The 17,257-nt window shown below is 39.9% G+C and overlaps 1 protein-coding gene across 9 annotated transcripts in view; it reads right to left on the bottom strand.

The window, feature by feature from the left end:
- Nucleotides 1-17,257, bottom strand: part of CFTR (CF transmembrane conductance regulator) — a 260,245-nt gene that overhangs the window by 115,007 nt on the left and 127,981 nt on the right. For all 9 annotated transcript variants that reach the window (XM_051847977.2, XM_051847981.2, XM_051847974.2 and 6 more), the window contains 1 exon segment: nucleotides 11,586-11,768. In XM_051847977.2, coding sequence (XP_051703937.1) covers nucleotides 11,586-11,768 — 183 coding nt within the window.

Here is a 17,257-nt window from a genome sequence, read left to right as displayed (position 1 = left end):
TTCTAGAGAACAATATAATAGAAACACTACATATCAAATAGAATCCACAATATATCTAAAATGTTACCCAGAATAAAAGGAAAGACTCAAAAATACAAAAAATTGTTTTTTAAAAAGAACAACAGGATAACCAGAAGAAAAAATAGAACAAATTAATAAACATTAAATCATAAATCAGGGGCCAGAGTTGTGGTGGAATGGGTTAACCTCCTGCTTGCAACACCAGCACCCCATATGGGCTCCAGTTCAAGTCCTGGCTGCTCCATTTCCTATCCAGCTCCTGGCTAATGTACCTGCGAAGGCAGTAGAAGATGGCCCAAGTGCCTGGGCCCCTGCACCCATGTGGAAAACCCAGATGAAGCTCCTGGCTCCTGGCTTTGGCCTGGCCCATCCCCAGCTGTTGTAGCCACTTGAGTTGTGAATCAGAAGATGGAAGATCTCTTTCACTGCCTGTCTCCCTATCTTTAAATCTCTCTCTCTCTCTCTCTAATTTTGCCTTTCAAATAAATAAATCTTTTTAAAAAATTAAATAATAAATAAATGAATTATGATACAACATAACAACTGAAATGAATAAATGTAAAAGCTAGTCGTTATGAAGTTTATTTTTTACATATTTATCTAGTGAACAAGAAATCCATGATCAAGAAAGCTGCAGGAGCCAGCATTGTGGTGTAGCGGGTTAAAGCACTGGTCTGAAGTGCTGGCATCCCATATGGACACCAGTTCTAGTCACGGTTGCTCTTCTTCAGATCCAGCTCTCTGCTTTGGCCTGGGAAAGCAGTAGATGATGGCTCAAGTCCTTGGGGCCCCTGCACCCAGAAGGGAGACCCAAAAGAAACTCCTGGCTCCTCACTTCAGATATCTGGGGAGTGAACCAGCAGATGGAAGACCGCTCTCTCTGTCTCTATCTCTCTTTGTAACTCTGTCTTTCAAATAAATAAAATAAATCTTTAAAAAAAAACCTGCAGACATACACTATAAAAAAGATGGAATAAATTAACAGTAGAGAAGAGACTGCTTTGAAAAGCTGAATAAAATGGATAAATAAGAAAAACTGTGTGGCTAAACTAACCCTAGATGACAGAAAAAAATTACATAAACTGATTTAGATAGAATAAATAAATAAAATTCTCAAAACCTATATCTAAAAAGAACAAGAAACCCACACAGCTTCTTGGGGAGATTCTATCAGACAACTGAACCTGCTCATAGTTGGGATGCCTTTGGGTTCACACTTTGCTCCTTTGGAATCTCAGCTGGTCCTGTCTTCACACCACCAGACTCCTCTCCCTGGAGTCTAGACTTGTACATCCTCTACTTGGATGTCAAATATGCATTGCAAACTTAACATGCCAAAATCAAGCTCCACCCAAAGCCTGTTACTTCCATAATCTTTCTAGTAAATGGTACTTTCATCATTCCAGTTACTCCAGTTACTCCATCCAGAAAGTTCCAACTCAGCCTTCACTCCTGTATGACTTTTCTATTTTTTTTTAATTTTTTTTTTTTTTTTGACAGGCAGAGTGGACAGTGAGAGAGAGAGACAGAGAGAAAGGTCTTCCTTTTGCTGTTGGTTCACCCTCCAATGGCCGCTGTGGCCAGTGCGCTGCGGCCGGCGCACCGCGCTGATCCGAAGGCAGGAGCCAGGTGCTTCTCCTGGTCTCCCATGGGGTGCAGGGCCCAAGCACCTGGGCCATCCTCCACTGCACTCCCTGACCACAGCAGAGAGCTGGCCTGGAAGACAGGCAACCGGGACAGAATCCGGTGCCCCGACCGGGACTAGAACCCGGTGTGCCGGCACCACAAGGCGGAGGATTAGCCTAGTGAGCTGTGGCACCGGCCCATGACTTTTCCTATATGCCATCTTTCACCAATCCTTTAATCCCATTGGCTCCTCCTTCAAAACATGTTCTGAATCTGACTACTTCATACCACTTCAGTCTCTGCAGGGATCAAGCCACCATCATCACTTGTCTGAATTAGCACAAAAGGCTCCTAATTCACCTCCTGGCTTCTGCCCTTGTCTTCCTACAGTCTATTTTGGAACATTGGCCAGTGTGGTCCTGTTACAATGCAAGCAAATGATACTATTTTCTGATTAATACTCTCCACTAGTCTCTAATCTCACGCAAAACAAAAGCCTTTTTACAAGGCTCTCTATGGTCTGTGCCCCATTAATTCTCTTACAATAGTTTACCCTCCAAGGCTCATTCTGCCTGCTCCACCAACCCTTTTGCTGTTCTTTGAATCAGGCAAGTGCATTACATTTGCTCCACCCTCTACCGGAAAGGCTCTTCCCTGATATCCTTATCTCTCACCTCCTACAAATCTTTACTCAAAGGGTACCTTTCAATGAGAGTTTTCCCATTCCACCTATTTACAAAATTTCACCCTTACCCCAAGTCTTCCTTCCCTGTTTTATCTTAACAGCATTTGTCATCCCATGACATCCTACATCCTATATTTACCATTTGTTTGCCCTCTCCCAGTAGAACATGAGATCTCTAGGATGGGAGTGAGGACATGTAGGGTTTGTTCATGACTGTATCCTCAGGAACTTGAACAGTCCCACAACAAAGAAGCTATTCAATAAACTATAATTACTTGATGACTTAATTATATTTTAATGCCTATATTAAATGGTAAAGGCTCAATAACTTTAAAAAGTGTCTTGATACATAAATAGACAAAACTCACAGCCCAGAAGCCGAAGTATGAAAATAGATCCAATGCATAAACACATTATTTGATAGAGGTGGTATCTAGGACTATGGAGGGACAGATGGACTATTCAATAAGTGGTGGGAGATAACTGTACAGCTATCTGGAAGGAAAACAAAATATTTGTATCTGTATTTACACTAAATGCATAATGAAATCCAAGCAGGACAATGAAGTAAGAAATAAGACCATAAAATATTTACTTATAGAGAACATTAGAAAATGCCCGGAGTGAAGACAGATTTTCTATGACTCAAAATCAGGAAGCCAGGGTTGGGCATTGTGGCTTAGCTGGTTAAGCTGCTGCCTGGGACTCCCACGTCCCATAACAGGGTGCTGATTTGAGTCCCAGAACCTCCACTTCTGATCCAGTTTCCTGCTAACACATCTTGGGAAGCAGAAGATAATGGCTCAAGTATTACGGCCCTTGTCATCCAAGTTGGAGACCCGATGGAGTCCTGGCTTCTAGATTTGGCCTGGTCCATCCCTAGTTGTTGTGGATATTTGGGGTCCAACAGATGAAAGATTCCCCCACCCCGCCTTCTCTCTGTCAGTCAATTTCAAGTAAGTGAAAATAAATAAACATTTAAAAAATTAAGGAAAGTCAGAAAGTCATAAAACAAATAAACCACATTTTAAAAAAATTCTAAAGGAAAGGAAAAAAGTCAACATGACATAAATATTTTAACAAATACCATACAAATAAGTAATTTCCCTTCATATAAAGTGATTCTAAAATCAAAAAGAAAAATACTACCAGACCATTAGTAAAATATACAATGTATTTGAATAGATATTTCAGCAAAATTAGATTATATAAGTGACTTTTAAACATATAAAAAGATACCACATATTATTCATAAGAGAAATGTGAATTTAAAATATACTGACATATGCTTTTCCCCTATGAGATTGAAAAATTTCAAAAATTAGATAATATCCTCTGTTGGTAATGCTCTGGGAAAATCAGCAATTTTAAGAAGATTTATTTATTTATTTGAAAGAGTGACAGAAAGAGAGAAAGAGAGCAAGAAAGAGAGAGAGAGAGAGAATCTTTCACCCAGTGGTTCACTCTCCAAATGGATGTAATAGCCCAGACTGGGCCAGACTACACGGATGGTGGGGGCCCAATTACCTTGACCCCCTTTTGCTGCTTTCCCAGGCACATTAGCAAAAAAAAAACAAAATTAGCACTCTTCTATTTATGAACATAAATTAGTATAACCTTCTGGAAGAAAATTGGACAATATCTATCAAAACTGTAAGAGTACAAATACTAAACCACTTCTAAAAGCTATCTAATTGATACACTTGCAGACATTCTAAATGATTCCGAAGGCAGGAGCCAGGTGCTTCTCCTGGTCTCCCATGGGGTGCAGGGCCCAAGCACTTGGGCCATCCTCCACTGCACTCCCTGGCCACAGCAGAGAGCTGGCCTGGAAGAGGGGCAACCGGGACAGAATCCAGCGCCCCAACCGGGACTAGAACCCGCTATGCCAGTGCCGCAAGGCAGAGGATTAGCCTATTGAGCCATGGCGCCAGTCTATAGTGTTGTTCTTTATGTTAGCAAAATACTGGAAACAATCAAAATGTTGATCAACAGCGACTCAGTGCAATAGAGAATATTGACCCACACAATGGAAGATTAGACAGCAATTTTTTTGAACGTGTGTCTGTCTGTCCATTGTCCTTTGGACAGCTATACCAAAATACCAAACTCAGGTGACTTTTGACCCAAAGAATTTTCTTTCTGATAGTTCTGGGGGCTGGGCAGTCCAGAACCAAGGCACCAGCAGACTTGGTGCATGACGAGGGCTTGGTTCATAAACATAGCTGCCTTTGTGCTATGTCTTCGCTGGCAGAAGGGTAAGTGTCTCTCTGTGACTTCTTTTATAAAGGCACTACTTCTATTCATGAAAATTCCACCCATGTGACACAATCACTCCTCCCAGCCAAAAAGGCCACAGAACTGTTTCCATTGTGGTGTGAACTACAGAACCCCTGACCACAGAGAGATGCCATAGCCAAACTTTGCTCAAGGGTTCTGGGATTGCAAGCTCTTACACCTGCAATGCTTCCTAAAAAGAATCCAAGGGAGTTTCCTTAGTATAGGACACTTAGTGTAGATGAGAACAACAACCAAAGTTGTCGGAAAGATGTCCAGCTGATTTGTGAAAAGTGTGTATGCCCTGCTATGCACTATGACAGTCCTTGGGATAGAAAAATGAAGATGATGTGTGCTTTTCCAATCAAAATGATTCTAACAGGGGATAGTGATAAAATTAAACATGACGTTATTTCAGCAGAAAAGTAATACATATGAATTGCTGAAACTTTGGAAAAGCCAGGAATATAAAATAGATGCAAATTCCAGTGATAGCATTTGTCCTTCCAGATAACATATAGACACACACACACACACACACACACACACTTACATATGCTGTAATAAAATGTAGTTCATAATGCACATACCATTTTGTAAGTGGAGGTCTTTCTGCACTTAATTAAGAGTGTATCACACACACCCTTCAAGTTCATTCTTAAATACCACTTTTATTGATAGAATAACATGCCATACACTAGCTCTTCCAAAACTTATCTCACCAATCCCCAATTCAAATCCATTTGCCATGCTTTTCCTCCTCCCCTCAATTTTAAGCTATGGAAAGAAAGGTTTTTATGAAGAATTTTATATAAAATCTCTGCAAACATATTAGGATAAGTCATAGAAGTAGAAGAATTATTATTTTTAAGACTTTTGATAGCTAATACCAAATGCAGCGGAGTGAGGTTTTACTTAAAATGTTACCATTTTCAAGGATCTGATCTTATATTTTAGCTCGATCTTTTGTCTGATAAAATCATAAACTGTTCCATCCCCAAAAAGGCAGCATCTTGGATAAGTTGACAAACCTTATTTCTCAGAGGAGTTTACTTATTCCTGAGGGATCACTGCCTTCAGCTGAGTCTGTCTTTATAACTCCCTCCCATACCAGGCAGTTGTAACACCAGCTAATGATTGTCTGCTCATTAATCTTTAATAGAACTGCCTGAAATGAAACTGCCAGCAAGTCTTGCAATTTTTAATTGCAACACTATTTTTACTCATCTTTCATAGAATTGGCCTTAAATACCTAAGCTATGAATTTTTAAAATACAATGAAACACAATTACTGCCTCTCACCAGAAGACATCCTTGCTTAGATTATCTGTAACATCTTTAGTATCAACTGCTTTGATGGTGTAATTTCTTTTAACAGTGAAAATTCTAGTCATGTTATACTAGAAATAAAAGAAAAACATAATACTCTAAGAAGGAGAATGTTATGGTAAGAAGAAAATGCACAACTATAGCTACTTTACTCAAAAGGCCTGTTTCACACATAGGAAAACAATCGAAGAAAGAAGCAAATTGTTTCACTACCATTGTGGATACCAATTCAATGATTAGAAAATTTCTGCGGCTTTTGCTTCCCATGTCTCACACTGCATTCTTAAAAGTACAGCTCTCCTCATTGGCGCCGGCGCCGCGGCTCACTAGGCTAATCCTCCGCCTTGCGGCTCCGGTACACCGGGTTCTAGTCCCGGTCGGGGCACCAGATTCTGTCCCGGTTGCCCCTCTTCCAGTCCAGCTCTCTGCTGTGGCCAGGGAGTGCAGTGGAAGATGGCCCAAGTGCTTGGGCCCTGCACCCCATGGGAGACCAGGATAAGTACCTGGCTCCTGCCATCGGATCAGCGCGGCGCGCCGGCTGCAGTGGCCATTGGAGGGTGAACCAACGGCAAAGGAAGACCTTTCTCTCTGTCTCTCTCTCTCACTGTCCACTCTGCCTGTCAAAAAAAAAAAAAAGTACAGCTCTCCTCATCTTAGAAAATAGTAAACCACTGCCTATTTGGAGTCTTTATTTCCATTTTTACTTGATGGTGGCACTGTTGCTTTCTCCTTTCTTTCCTTCCTTTTTCCTCTCTGCTTCCTCCCCTCCTTCTCTATCTCCTGTTCTTTCTCCGCACCTCCCCTTTTCCCCTCTCCCTTCTTTTTTTTTTTTCTCTGACCTATATCCTTAGGTACAGTTCCAGAAAGTACTTCAAAATGCTTCATAAGATCGTTACACTTTTTCTTACACACAGTTCAAATGAGAGTCAAATACTCATTGCTCCGGCAGGCTTTTCCAATAAGAGAGATAATTAAAGGCTCCCTAAGTTGATTACTTTATGTGCTGTGAACTTATTTCTGAGAGTTTAAATACAACAAATGTTAACCTTTATCTGCATGATAGCTGACATCCTTGAAAATCACTATAAAATCTTCTCTTCCTTGAATAATAAAGTTTGATCTGTTAGCTCTCTCTCTCTCTCTAACCCACTTGAGAAATGTTTTGCCAAATATCCTGGGTTTACGGTAAGTTACTCTTAGGGTGGGATGTGAAGGAGAGACCAATAAATGAATAAATTAATGTTTCTGATGACGCCGTGGTGCAGAGTTAAAGCCCTGGCCTGAAGTGCCAGCATCCCATGTGGGCACTGGTTCTAGTCCCGGCTGCTCCTCTTCCGATCCAGCTCTCTGCTATGGCCTGGGAAAGCAGTAGAGGATGGCCTAAGTCCTTGGACTCCTGCACCCAGATGGGAGACTCGGAAGAAGTTCTTGGCTCCTGGCTTCAGATTAGTGCAGCTCCGCCCGTTGCGGCCATCTGGGGAGTAAACCAGCAGATGGAAGACCTCTCTCTCTGTCTCTTCCTCTCTCTGTAACTGTCTTTCAAATAAGTAAAATAAATCTTTTAAAAAATTAATGTTTCTATATTTTCCCTCAAAAACCACTCAATTCTATATTTTTTCCTCATAATATATCACGAGCAAGTCTATATTCTAAAATTCTTTGTCAACAAAATGGGGACCTGCTTACATTGATACTGAGATAAAAATCTAAGCAATGATTCTAATAGTATAAAAAATGCCTATGCAAAAGACTGGTAAAAATGGATGTTTCAGTTGTTCAATGAAATTACTGAATGCCTATCATGTGTAAACACCATTCAAAATCTAAAGATGAGTAAGTAAAAGGTCACCAGAAATATCAGGAAATAAAAACCAGAGGAAATTATTCTTGGAACCATTTATATTATAAGGGACACTATACCCAAATATTGCCCTAATATTAATGTAAGAATTTCTGCAAACACTTCACTCTCAGAAAATGACATATGATGCAGACAGAAAATCAAAAAAGAAACAGGAGAGTGAATGGGACCTACTAGACATCTATAGATCATTCCATCCAAAGCTATAGAATACACATTTCTCTCAACAGCATATGGATAAATCATATGGCAGGTCACATAGATCATACAACTACAAAACAAGCCTGAACAATTTTTTAAAGCAGAAATCATATCAAATATCTTTTCTGACATTAATGCAATAAAACTAGAAATCAGTAACAAGGAAAACTTTGGAAACTACATAAAGACGTGGAAATTAAGTGACTTATTCTTGAGCAACCAGTAGATAAAGGAAAATTACGAAAAAAAGTTTTGAAACAATGAAAATTGAAACACAACATACTAAAACATATGGGATTCAGCAGAAGCAGTACTAAAAGGTAAGTTTACATCAATTGATGCCTATATCAAAGTAGAAATATCTCCAATAAAGACTTACCAAGGAACTAGAAAAACAAAAACAGATAAAATAAAAATTAAAGAAATAATAAAACTCAGAGCACAGAGTGAGCATCTGGCTGAGAGGTTAAGATACCAGTTAAGATGCTGATGTTCCATATCAAAATGCCAGGTCAAGTCCTGGCTCTGTCCCTGACTCCAGCCTCCTGCTAATGTGGACCCTGGGAAGCAGCATGTGATAGATAAAGGAGTTGCATCCCTGCCATCCACTGGGAGGCATGGATTGAGTTCCTGGATATCAGCTTCCACCTGGCCCAGCAGATGGGAGCTCATTCTCTCTAATAGTCTCTAGTCTCTAATAGTCTCTCTCAAATAACAGCAACAACGATACTGAAGACTCAGCACCAATAGATGACAGATACTAAAACATATACTAAAATACAATCAATGAAGCAAGAAGCTAGTTCCTTGAAAAAATAAACAAATTGAAAAGCTCTTAGCTAGACTAAGTAAAAGAAAAGATTCAAATACATAAAATCAGACATGAAAATGGTGACATTACAACTACACCACAGAAATACAAAGGACTGATAGAGACTACTATGAATAACTACATGGCAACGAATTTGATAACCTAGAAGAAACACAAATTCCTGGACACATACACCTTACCAAGATTGACTCATGAAGAAATAGAGTCATAAATACACCAATACTAGGTAGCAAGATTGAATCAGTCATTAAGCTAACTCCATCAAAGTAAAGCACATCACCAGACAGCTTCATTGCTGAGTTCCATCAAACATTTAAAAAAGAATTAACACCACTTAACACAGCTTAACTTTTTCCACAAAATAGAAGAGGAAGAAATTCTTCCAGTTCATCCTATGAGACCAAACTTAACCCTGATTAAAAAAAAAAAAAAAAAAAAAAAAAAAAAACCTGGGGCTGGCACTGTGGCATAGTAGACTAAGCCTCCACTTGCACCACCCAGTATCCTATATGGGGGCCAGCTGGTGTCCCAGTGTTCTTCTTCTAATCCAGCTCTCTGCTTATGGCCTGGGAAAGCAGTGGAGGATGGCCCAAGTGCTTGGACACCAGCACTCACATGGAAGAACTGCAAGAGGCTCCTAACTCCTGGCTTTGTATTGGCTCAGCCCTGGCAGGCTGTTGAGGCCATTTGGGGAGTGAACCAGCAGATGGAAGACCCTGCTCTCTGTCTCTCCCTCTATTTGTCTATAACTCTATCTCTCAAATTAAACAGAATCTTAAAAAAAAGAAAACAAAAACAAAATAGGACATAACAAAATAAGAAAGCTGCAGGGCAATATCCTTGATAAACATACACACAAAAACCCTCAACAAAATACTAGCATACAAAAATCCAACAACACATTCAATACATCGTTCACTATAATTAGGCAAGATTCATCCCTGGAAAGGATCATCAACATATGCAAATCTATAAACATGATACATCACATCAACAGTTAACAGAACCAAAGACAAAAATTATATGATCAATTCAACAAATGTAGAAAAGACATTTGATAAAATTCAACACCCCTTCATGATAAAAACTCTAAGCAAATTAGATCTAAAAGGAATATAAATCAACATAATGAAGGCCAGATTTGTAACAAGTCAACAGCTAACATCACACAGAATGGAGAAAGCTGATGGGCTTTTTTCTAGGATCCAGAACAAGACAAAGATGCTCACTTGCACCATTTTATTTAGCATAGAACAGTGAGTCCTAGCCAAAGCAATTAGATGAGAGAAAGAAAGGGCACCCCAAATTGGAAAGGAGGAAGCCAAATCATCAGCTTGCAGGTGAGAAGATCTTATATATAAAATGCCAAAGACTTCACAAAGAAACTATTAGCACTAACAAATTCAGCAAAGTTGCAAGTACAGTCAACACAAAAAAACAGGTGGTCTTGTTACATACCAACAAAAAAAGAAACAGAAATCAAAACAGCACTCTCATTTCCAATAGTTACAAATATATACATGGAATAAACTGAATCAAACAGGTGAAGGATCTATACAATGAAAACTATAATTCACTGGTGAAAGAAACTGAAAATGACACAAGGAAATGGAAAAGCATCTGAGTTTGTGAACTGAGAGTATTCGTATAGTTAAAATGCCCATACTACCCAAAGTGATTTACAGACTGAATACAACCCCTATCAAAATACCAATAATATAATGACATTTTTTTTTTTTGGACAGGCAGAGTTAGACAGTGAGAGAGAGAGAGACAGAGAGAAAGGTCTTCCTTTTCTGTTGGTTCACCCCCCAACTGGCCACTACAGCCAGCATGCTGTGCCGATCCGAAGCCAGAAGGCAGGTGCTGCCTCCTGGTCTCCCATGCGGGTGCAGGGCCCAAGCACTTGGGTCATCCTCCACTGCCTTCCTGGGCCACAGCAGAGAGCTGGACTGGAAGAGGGGCAACCGGGACAGAATCTGGTGCCCCGACCGGGACTAGAACCCAGAGTGCCGGCGCCGCAGGCAGAAGATTAGCCTAGTGAGCCGCGGCGCCAGCCAACATTTTTCACAAAAATAGAAAAAACACTATTAAAATTCATAGGTAGCCACAAAAGACCCAAATAACCAAAACAATCTTGAGCAAAAAGTACAAAGCAGGAGGCATTATATCACTTGATTTTAAGTTACAAATTAAATATTACAAGGCTTCATAATTAAAACAGCACAGTATTGGCATAAAAACAGATTGATAGACCAGTGAAATGGAACAGAGAACCTAGAAGTAAAGCCACTCGAAAAACAATCAACTGATCTTTGACAAAAGTGCCAAGACTATGTGGTAGAAAAAGAACAATCTTTTCAATAAATGGGTAGTAAGTTACAGTTAGAGTAAGAAGTTCTAGGGGTCTATTGCATATTAGGGTGAATATAGATCATGTAATTTAAATAATGTGTATTTCTCTGTTTAAAACATGGGAGCTAGAGGATAGGATGTTGAATGTTTTAGCCATAAAGAAATGTTAAATGTTACAGGATTTGGATATATTTACCCCAACTGGACATTATACAATGTATACATGTATTTAAACATTGCATCATATGGCACAAATATGTATAGTTTTTGTTTCTGTTAAAAAAACTTGATTTCTCCAAAACATCTTCGCATATTATGAAAGAAAAAAAAAAGCTAGAGAAATAAGGAGGAATGCATGGCAAATTACGTTCTTAATGATGAGAAAAAGAAGAGAATACCTTTCCAGCACCAGTAGATCCAGCCACCGCCAACAGCTGCCCTCTTTCTATCTTGAAGCTGATATCTTTCAAGACAGGAGCACCAAGAAGTGAGAAATTACTGAAGAAGAGGTTGTTATCACCATTGGAGATTTTTCTATCACTATTGTTTTGCTTTGCTTTCTCAAATAATTCCCCAAATCCCTATAAAAAATTGAAAAGAAAAGTGTTTTCAGATATTTTCAATAGATATCTGTTTTATGTACAACTAATTTAAAGCAGATGGCATATGACCCATTATACCATATATTTTATTAGTTTACAGTACAAAATTATATGCCACACAGTTTCTAGAATGCGCAATCCAAGACATTGGAAACTTAGAGTTGTAATGAAAACATTATTGCACTTTCTCAAATCTTTGTCCATTATCAAATTACATTTGGTTTAATTAAAGACTGAATACACCCACACTTACTTCCTATAGGCTAGTTTACAAACATTATTATTTAATACTCAGCATAAAATAAGAGGTAGATTTTTATAATCCTCTTTGTTCAAAGCTATAGATAGACTGACTCAGAGAGGTTAAATGACTAAAGTTATATAATTAGTTGGTCATGGAATGGAATTACAACACAAACCTGACTTCTGTTCAGTCAGATTGGTGGCAGCTTCCAAGAAACTCAAAGCATTTCCTGAAGCAATTATCACTGAATATAAATATGAACTGATTTAAACGAATCCATTTATGCGAGAGTAGTTGGTGAGGAGAAAACCCCTTGTCTATTACCTGCATGGGAAGTCTTAGGATGGTGGTCTTCAAACCAAAGGAACAGCCCTGCGGATTGATTAGGAGGAAACTGGTTCACCTAGTTTTACGGGGAATCTGTTTTCAGATCCTCAACATCCAAATGTCCTCTCTCCTAAAATAAATCTGTCCAAAAGTTTGCCACTATCATTTCTCTTGAGTTCTCCCTCACAGCTGTCCTTCCCTCACCTTACACAGAAGAGAGGACCCTCTCACCTACTCTGCAAGTTAGTGTGAGTCTTGCATGCCCCACTCCAGAGGATGAAAACCTATCGGGGGCAGTTAAGCTGCCAGCTGGGATGCCTGCACCCCCATCGGAATGCCTGGCTTTGAAGCCTGGCTCTGCTCCCACTTCCAGCTTCCTAAGGCTCACTCTTCGAGGCAGAAGTAGCTGGGTCCCTGCAGGCTGCTTGGGAGTCCTGGCTTGAGTTCTGATCCAGCCCTGGCTGTAAACCAGCAGATGGGAGCTCTGTGTGGCTGTGTCTGCTCCTGCCTCTCAAATAAATAAAAAGTAAATTAAAAATCTGTAGTTATTAAAAAAAAAAAAACCCTGGGGCTTAAACAAAAGGACCATATGAAATGTTTTTCTCCTGAAAGAGACTGTCCCATAAAAGCAAAGCAAGAAATATTGAAAAACCAATCTATTTCACCCAGATTTCACATTTAAAGCAGTGTAACTATATGTCTTACCTATCTCAGAATAAAATTTCAGAAATGAATTAGGGGATTCGGCATTATAATGAACCAGTTAAGTAATTGTTTAATTTCTAATAATGAATAAATAAATTAATAAATTATTAAGTATCTAATCCTCATCATAAGATTTTTTAGATAAATCTGATATATTTGAAAATAATATGTTATTAACATATGTTATATAACATATGTTATATGTTGACAGAAAAATCATAGCTGATTGGCTTGACCATGAGGACTGACTTCATAAATGCATTTATTTCCTCTGAATTAAATGCACTGAAACTGCAGCTCTAAACTTTTGACAAAAATTCATTTAACACACTTAGACAATACAATAAAAAGGAAATTACATCATTTGTCCTCACTTAAACCTAGGTTGAAAAATCTACACCAACTTAAAAATGTAGAGAGGGCATATTTTCAAAAATCCCCTTTGGGAATATATAAGCAATTAAACTTGAAGACCATCATTCTGAGTTCTTATGATATGTATGGGTGGGTAACACCTCCTCAGTCTTCAGACAACTGAAAACAGAGTTTTTAAGGAGTGGGCAAATAAAAGTATTTAAAAATGAAACAAAGGAATTTGTTATTCTCTTATTCATGCATTTACCTAGTAGATACTTATCATGAAGCACCATGTCTGTTTTCCAGGCCCCTTCAAAAATCCCACATGATAGAATGCCATGTGGTCAGCACAACAAGTAAAAATCACACAGAGCCCTATGGGAGTACATTGGAGACAACAACCAACTCAGCCTTGACCAAGTAAATATCAGACACTCTGGGCTAGGAGGGACGTAAGGGGGTGGGCATGGGTTTCACAAGAACAAGAATGGTTACAGATGTCCCAGGGAGATCCATGTGCACGCACGATGATTTAGCCTTAAAAGAACAATAAATGCCTCTGAAATGGTGAGAGGCTGGGTCAAATGCGTATTGCAATATGACAAGGCTGACACTTGGGTACTATGCTTAGAAGTGGGACCTTTACCCAGTAAGCATTCAGACCAATTGTTACTAATAACTTTTACTTCTGATTACATAAGACACTTCTTGAATTCAGGAAATGCTGGAAAACAGGAAAGCTGAAAGAAGAAAATGAAAATCATAGGCCATCCTACCACTGAGAAGTAACTGTGTCTTAGCATTTCAGTTGATATTACATAAAAATCACACACACAACTCTGTCACTGACAGAAATTATATATGATGTTTGTGACCTGTTTATCCTGACTTTTAATAAGATGTATTTTCACACATGTTGTCTTAACATAATTTTTAATTACATGAGATTATCATAAAGTATAGATAAACTATAAATACTTTTCTATTATATGGTTTCCTTTGTATAAAATGTAATAAAAAGTTCTTTGATGCAAATATTTTACTATGAATCTTGGGGCATATGCTTTTTTTTTAATGCTAACCATAAAATTTAGTAAGTAGAATTTCCAAAGCAAAAGGCATTGCTTTCTCAGTCTTTTGGCTAAGATCAAGCACAGAGCAAAAGGTATGTAAAATTCTAAGTATTTTGGAAGGTGGTTCCAAACTTCCCACCAGCAATAAATGTAAGTGCTGATTTTCAGGAATTCTTCCTTTTTTTAAGATTTATTGATTTATTTGAAAGAGAGAGAGAGAGAGAGAGATCTATCCACTGTTCACTCCCCAAATGGCCACAATAGCCAGGGATAGGTCAAGCTGAAGCCAGGATCCTGGAACTCCATGTGGGTCTCCCACATGAGTTCAGGGACCCAAGCACTTGGACCATCTGTTGCTTCTTTCTTCAGGCCATTAGCAGGAAGCTGGATCAGAAGTGGAGCAGCCAGGACATGAACAGGTGCCCATATGGGATGTAACCACTGGATCCTCAGGCAGTGGGTTAACCCCCTAAGCCACAAAGTTGGACTTGGTGTCCAGGAATTCTTAGCAACACTGTTGCTTTTTGATTTGGGTTTTGTTTGGTCTTTGACTTTATTTGTAGTTTCATATGTGAAAACATTATCTCACTGTATTTATTTGATTCCTATTCAGGCTGAACACTTCCCACGTTGAAGGGTCCCTGCAGTTGGGAGGGAATGGCTGAGACAGCCTTTTTCTTCCTCCCAACCTTGCTCTCATCCTTCAACTACCTGGGTGGTGGCTGGCAAGTCTTTACAATGCGCAGAGCTTCAGTGTTGCGAGTTGTGGAGGGTACAAAATGAGTTCATGATATAGATGAGAGTGTGGTTTACAGTAAAGCAACAGTCACTCTTTTGTTGTTTTTGAAAAATAAGTGGCAAGATGGTGAATGGAAAAGAAGCTTTGAAGTCACAGAAATCTAGGCTGACATCTTAGCTCTGCCCTCACCAGTTGTGTGACTTTGTTCTAGTTACTTAAACTCTCTAAGCCCCATTTTCCTTTTTTTCCTTTTTCTTCTTTTTTTCTTGTTTTATTTATTTGACAGGTAGAGTTATAGACAGTGAGAGAGAGAGAGAGAGAAAGGTCTTCCTTCCGTTGGTTCACTCCCCAAATGGCCACTACAGCCAGCGCAGCACTGATCTGAAGCCAGGAGCCAGGTGCTTCTCCTGGTCTCCCATGCAGGTGCAGGGCCCAAGCACTTGGGCCATCCTCCACTGCACTCCCGGGCCACAGCAGAGAGTTGGACTGGAAGAGGAGCAACCGGGACTAGAACCCTGCGCCCACATGGGATGCTGGTGCTGCAGGTGGAGGATTAACTAGTGCGCCACGGCACTGGCCCCAGCCCTATCTTCCTAATTACTTAGGTAGAAATTGTAGCTACTCAGAGGTTGGGATCAAGGGAGGAGTCGTGTATAACCCAGCAGGGACTTGCCTTGAGTGTTACCATCAAAGGAGATGGAGAATACAGTGGAAGGAGCAGAGCAAGGACAGTCGGGGAGAGATGAACATGAAGGACTTGAGGAGCAAGCAGGGAGCTTAGGAACACATATGTGAACCTCAGCAAGGAAACGAGCCAGAGATTTGCACTGCAGAGTCACCAGCATGTTGGTGTCAGCTGAGTCTGAGTGAGGTCACCCAGAGAAATGCCTGCAGGAGAAATGGCGGGGGGACCCAGTGCTACAGCACCTCTCTGAAGGAGCAGACGGGGCAGACTCAGCATCTGTGGTGTGAGGCTAAAATAATCCAGAAAGATTGGTTCATTAAGGCTAAACTAAGTGGCGAATTCCAGAAGAACAGAACATTTTTTATAGACAGATAAGGGGAAAATCCTGTTTGCAATGCAGTGTTATCCAAAAAGGTGAGGATAGAGGGGGATAAGCTTTGAGGTAGACAGAAGCAAGGGAAGAGATGTTATACCTTGAAAATGTGTAAGTGTGAGAAGTCAGCTGGAAAGATATGTTGCAGCTTCCAGGGAGAGAATAATTGCACACCGCTGTTCTGAGAAGAAGGAACAAGAGAGATTAGCTCAGAAAAGGGCAGAGGGACATACACATCCTTCTTCAAGACAGGAAAGTAGGAGGAAAAGATACTTCCAATGGTGAAGAGAGAGACTGAAAGCATTCAGACTTGACCATGGCCTCTATTTTCTGTGTTGTAGAAGCCACAGCTGCCTACTGGGTGTGTGCAGGTCATGGGAGACATTGGGAATTTCAGGAAAGTGATAAACATTCTAGTAGCTTTTGGGCAAATGGAAAAAGGAATCAAAGACAAATGAAATGATTTGCCCAGGATTACAGCCCCAGTTGAGGTTGCAACAATAAATGTATAAAATTTACAGCTGACTAACAATGTATGATTTTCCCAGATTTCATTTCCTTCTTCTCAGCTGATAAAGTCAATGCTTTGCGGGAAAAATCAGCAAGAAGAAAAACTAATTGAGAGTGCAGCTGGGAGAAGAGCCAAGATGAACGGTCTTGGAATAAGCCAAAGGTAAATCAGGAGATTTTCCAAGGGGAGAATTCAAGAGCCTAAAAATCTTGATGAAACTGAAAGGCAGCAAAGGTAGGATTCCAAGACAGAGAATGCAGGACAGTTAGGGAGTTCTGCACTGAGAAGGAGATGGTAGCCCTGTGACACTTCCAAAGCACAGTGGTCTGGGAGCTAACAACGCTCAGGATACAACTTAGAGAGAAGGTTTCTGAAGCCACCAGAAAAAAAAGTTCTAAGGACAGCATTGGAAGGAACATCCTTGGGGACGCTGAAGACTCAGACATGACAGCAG

Source organism: Oryctolagus cuniculus, chromosome 3 (assembly GCF_964237555.1).
Source record: "Oryctolagus cuniculus chromosome 3, mOryCun1.1, whole genome shotgun sequence".
Lineage (NCBI taxonomy): Eukaryota > Metazoa > Chordata > Mammalia > Lagomorpha > Leporidae > Oryctolagus > Oryctolagus cuniculus.
Note: the sequence above shows the minus strand (reverse complement) of the source record. Positions and strands in the feature narration are given on the sequence as shown.